This window comes from Echinops telfairi, unplaced genomic scaffold (genome assembly GCF_000313985.2).
Source record: "Echinops telfairi isolate 266 unplaced genomic scaffold, ASM31398v2 ScPeMD7_7413;HRSCAF=8451, whole genome shotgun sequence".
NCBI classification, from domain to species: domain Eukaryota; kingdom Metazoa; phylum Chordata; class Mammalia; order Afrosoricida; family Tenrecidae; genus Echinops; species Echinops telfairi.
The window spans coordinates 703,280-708,212 of record NW_022111313.1 but is presented as its reverse complement, the minus strand read 5'-3'; the positions used below and the strand labels follow the sequence as shown (position 1 = coordinate 708,212).

The 4,933-nt window shown below is 58.6% G+C and overlaps 1 protein-coding gene across 1 annotated transcript in view; it reads left to right on the top strand.

Moving 5' to 3' along the window:
• VAPB (VAMP associated protein B and C) overlaps window positions 1–3,667 on the top strand; it is a 20,141-nt gene extending 16,474 nt beyond the window's left edge. The window contains exon 6 of the mRNA XM_004717147.2: window positions 2,319–3,667. Coding sequence (XP_004717204.1) covers window positions 2,319–2,477 — 159 coding nt within the window. The 3' untranslated portion in view covers window positions 2,478–3,667. The remainder of the gene's footprint in view (window positions 1–2,318) is intronic.
• Window positions 3,668–4,933: the final 1,266 nt, after the last annotated feature.

Genomic DNA, 4,933 nt, shown 5'->3' with positions numbered 1-4,933 from the left:
AATGCCAGTTTAATAGAACAAAGCATTCTTGCATTGAGGGAGTACTTGAGTGGAGGCCCAATGTCTATTTCTACCTTAATACTAAACCTATAAATATATGCACATAAATCTATTTCCCCAACCTCATATATCAATATATTTGCATATGTACATGCCTTTATTTAGATCTCTATAAATGCCCTTTGCCTCCTAGCTCTTTCCTTTATTTCCTTTGACTTTCCTCTTGTCCCACGATCATGCTCAGTCTTCATTTGCATTACAGTAGCTCCTCTGGGTTATGTTACTCTTGGTCACACCCTACCAGGCCTCCTACCCCCTCCTCACCACCGATTTGGATCACTTGTTCCCTTGTCCTTTTCCCCCACCTCCCTGGAATTTAGACTCTTGTGCTCTTCAGAACACAAGTCCCCGCCCTCCACTACACACACTGAAAATAGGTCTTCAGGTTGAAGCACAGCAGCAGGTGGGTCTCGTGCCCGTTCCTCTCGCCCCGTCACTCGGACAGTCTCCGTTCCAGCCTAGAGTGACTGAGTGCCTGAGGGGGCAGCAGGGCAGAAGGGCTGTGGCAGTGGTGTCTGCTCAGAGGTGGAGCGGTGAGAAGGCGGGCGCAGGGCATGGCCAGCGTCACCAGAGATTGAGATTCTAGCGGAGGAGGCCCGCCTTCGCCGCCATCAGGCCAATTCCGACTCGTCGCGGCCGTAGCACAGGTGCAGCTGCCCCTTTGTGCTTCTGAGGGAGCAGAAAGACTCATCTTGGTCCCATGGCGTGGCTGGTGGTTTTGAAGTGCTGCCCTTGTGGTTAGCAGCTCACCATGTACCCCACTGCCCTGCTGCTAGGGTCCCTTGGGGTGGGGATGCGAAGAGGGCATTATCAGGAAAGACTGGTCGGACCTGCCCTGGCTCTGATGTGTGCGAGCCACCGTGCCCCTGGTCAGCTGACGCGCTTCACGAGTTGGAGGCTGTCTGTTGCAGGAGTGGATGATCACAGGAGCCTCTGTTGCAGTTTAAGTTTTTTAGGTGGATCTGTTCTCTTAATCTTGATCATGTCGCCCAAGCATGTAATAGGTTTTCACTCTCTCACTCACAGAGGCCAGGTGCATGTAACAAATCCCTCTCGGCCTCTCTTCCATCCGGCAGTGTAGGACATGGAGGACGCTGGTGGCCCGTGGGAGCCGCCACTGACTTCCTCCTGAGCAGAACTGGTTGGTGTGCTGGCAAGTCAGAAGTCGGTGCTTCACTTGGGCCAAGGATCCGAGCGATGCCTACGATGGCTCCGCCGGTGCGTGTTTCCCCGGGGCAGGGCTAGCTTTGACGGAAACTGGTCAAGTGAAGGGCTAGCCCTCGCTGTGCCTCATGCCTTTAAAGTGAGCCCCAGCTTGTCACTGTGCAGAGTGGCCCGTGCCCCAAGAGCAGGCTGTCTGGAAATAGGACCCCAAGAATCTGGACAGGGGGCCCCTGTTGTGAGACGGCTTGGGTGACTGGCCCTGCAGAGTGACCCTCACAGAGCAGAGTGGCAGTGGCCTCAGCCAGGGGCTCTGGAGAGGCAGCTCCCTGGGCTCCGGCGCCCTGTTCTTCAAGTGCAGGGAGGCGCTCTGGGCCAGGAGTGGGCTGAGGGCAGAGAGGGAGAGGCAGGCTGGGAGGAGTGGGCCGGGGCCTGGCCTCGTGGGCAGCCCACAGACAGCTGGGCTCCCTGTGTGGCCTGGTCCGATCTGCAGAGCCCCTTGCAGGAGCTGTGGCCGCAGAGTGGAGGTGGAAGGAGGGAAGTGACCTCTTCCTCACACACCTGAGGCGTTGGGGGTGAGGACGCTTGTAAATGTGGGGACGTTGCTGCTTCAGGAAAATCTCGCACGCAAGTTAGAAAGGTGTCTGAGACAGAGGATCAATCCTGCTGCAGATGCTCATTCTGCGCCCACACCAATCCCCGGGGCCAGGCACTCGGGTCTCCCACGCCGCCGCTCCTTTTTAGCCTTGTTCAAACACACTAGGCGCTCTGAGAGAGCAAGGTGATGCTCGCTGTTCCCGTGAAGATGGACAGTCTTGGAAGCTTCCAGGACAGGCTCCTCTGTCCTGCAGGGCCACTGTGAGCCGGAGTCCACCTGATGGCAGGGCTCTGGGCTTTTGGTGGGTGGGTTGATCAGAAGCAGGAAGGATAGGGGTGGCGCTGCCAGAATTAGATTCCTGGGCAGGGCGAGCCAGACAGCAGTGTTCTCTGGCCCCGCCCGGCTGGCATGAGGGTCTCTGGAGTGTGGGGAGCTCGGCTGGAGCCACTCGGGGGCCAGACTGAGCTGTGCCCCCGCTTGACTGAGCTTGATCCCGCAGGAGGAAGACGGGCTGCGGATGAGGAAGAGCACACCGACCAACAGCCCTGCGTCGGCGCTGGCCACGGCCGGGAGGGAGGAGGGCGTCAGTCCCCGGCTGCTGGCCCTGGTGGTCCTGTTCTTCATCGTGGGCGTCATCATCGGGAAGATCGCCTTGTAGAGGCTGCATGCGAAGGATGGCCGAGTGGATGGATGGGTCTTCCTATCATGGGATTTAAATTTATCATAACCATGTGTAAAACGAAATTCATGTATGATGACATCTCACAGGTCTTGCCTTTAATTCCCCTCCCCATGCGCGTGCACGCGCGCGCGCGCGCGCACGCACACACACACAGATATAACGTAATATAATGAGCTTGTAGAGAGTTACGATGTATAGTGCAGGATGGGGGAGAAGGAGCTTCAGTAACTGGCAAGGGAACGAAGCCATCATTCCCACCACAGTGACATCTTGTCACTGCCGTTTCAAGCCTTGCTTTGCAGCCCTGGTACGTGACGCTTCCTCCAGGTCTAGGGGCTTGGAGGCGCACAGAGGGGAGTGTGGCCACCCCATTGAGTAGCCCACCGAGCCGCGCTCGCTCCCGATCGCCCCCACTCCCTGCACCAGTTCAGCCCTGCCCCAGGGCCCCAGGCCTGCTGAGCAGTGGGAACAGAAGAGCGTGCTGGTCTCCAGTGGGAGGCATGAATTGACGGATTGACCCAGCACTTTGGAAATGAGTCAAGGCTGTGCTCCCTTAAAGGGGCCAAGCGAAATGACTGTGGGGTCCCATCGAGAACTCCAACTGTTATCCAGAGGTGTTTAATGCATATTTAACTTATGTAATTTGTGTCATCTCATGCTGCCCCATTGTCACGAGATCATAATGAATGCTGGCCCATGTGTTACCTGGGCCCCCAGCACCGGTGGGTGGGAGCGGCCGGCATGTGCTGCCGGGGCGGAGGCGCCTCCCCTCCAGGTGCCAGTGGGCGCATGCGCGCTGGGGAGGCGGGCGGCAGTTTCCCATTGTCAGTAGGTAGCTGCTGTTGGGGGCATGTGAACAGGGGCAGTCTGGGTAGCAACGGTCAGCTCTCCAGCACCGGCAGAGAGACAAGTGCTGAAGAGATGACTGTGTGTACCCCGCCCCCCGCTTCCCAGCACGCATCCCCTGACCCGGCTTGCTGGGGGTCCTGGTTCACAGGGACAGGCAGGGCACGGAGCTGGCGAGGAGGGCCCCTCAGATGATCCCCAGGGCGCAGTGGAGTGTGTGTGAGTTAATTTTACGCCATAAAAGACCAATCCAATCCTGTTTGACTCTGTAGCATCTTAAAAAGAAAAAGAATATTAAAATAAAGCCCCTGAAATACAAATTCTTTTGTCATTTTGTCACATGTCAGGTGGGAGGGAGGGTGGCTGTGATGCTCGCCTTATTAGTCGTTGGAAAGTTGGCTTAAAGTAGGTCCTATGGAGAAAGAGCATCTATGATGGATTCTTCTAGACACACACTCATACGTGTGTGCGCCAGACATGCTCGCAGTTTGGGTGGGCTTCAGCTGAGCCCGACAGTCGGGTTGCAGACGGTGCGCCAGCCGTCGCCCTGGGCCTCGCTCCACCTGCCTCTCGCCCTGTAGAAGGGACCAGGTTTCAAAGGTGTCATGAGGACGTGGTTTAGGAGCGACCCCCAGGGCAACCTGCCCATGCTGCAGGTGAGGTGGGGGCGGGCGGGGTGCTGACACTGGGCCCGCCGCTCTCAGCCAGGGTGGGAGACGCCCGGCCGGCTGGCTCGGCTGCCTGAAAGGACCTTTGTGCCAGTCCCAGGGACTAGTAGCCCCTGCAGCGCAGGCCCAACAGACTTCGTTTCCCAGGTAACACCTGCGCTGGGCAGGCCAGGTCTTAAGGAGGAGCAGGCTCCGGAGGGGGAAGTGGCCCTGACCCTGGCCCAGGGGCAGCAGCACCCCCTACAGAATTTAGGCCCTGCAGCCCAGGAAGGGTGTAGCTAGAAGGGCCTTCACTAGGTCTCCAGGGCCGCAGTGTGACTCCATTACCAGAGAGCAGAGGCCAGTGCGCTCACTCGCTGTAAGGGCCGCCTCAGCCATGCCGGCCCCGGATCGTGATCCGAAAACAAGGGCCTGCACACAGCCCCGGGTGGAAGGGGGAGGGGGAGCCCAGCAGAAGCCGAGGCCCACGGACCAGCCGGCCTCTGAGGCTGTGGCTGAGGAGCCGGAGCCTGGCCCAGAGCGATCATGCTCTTGAGATGGGCTTGGGACTCCTCTGGGTGAGGTCTTTGTGCATACGAGGTCACATGCAGTGTCGCGGGAAATAAGGGCATCGGGCTGCCACTAATCTCAGGACCCGGTGGCGCAGGGGGTTAGGCACTGGGCTGCTGACCTCGAGGTCGCTGGTTCAGAAAGATGAGGGTGCTGGTGCCTGCTCCCGTCAGAAGTTGACGGCCATGGAGGCCCTAGGACCCGCTTCCTTCACCCTGTGCTGGGGGTCACCATGCATGGGGACTCTCAATGGCACTGAGTGACAGACAGGCCCAGGTCTGAAAACCCGACCATGTCCCTGTTAGCCAGCCTCTCAGAGCACTCCATTCCAAGGCTGGGACGTGGGGAGCATGTGCTTGTTTGTGGGGC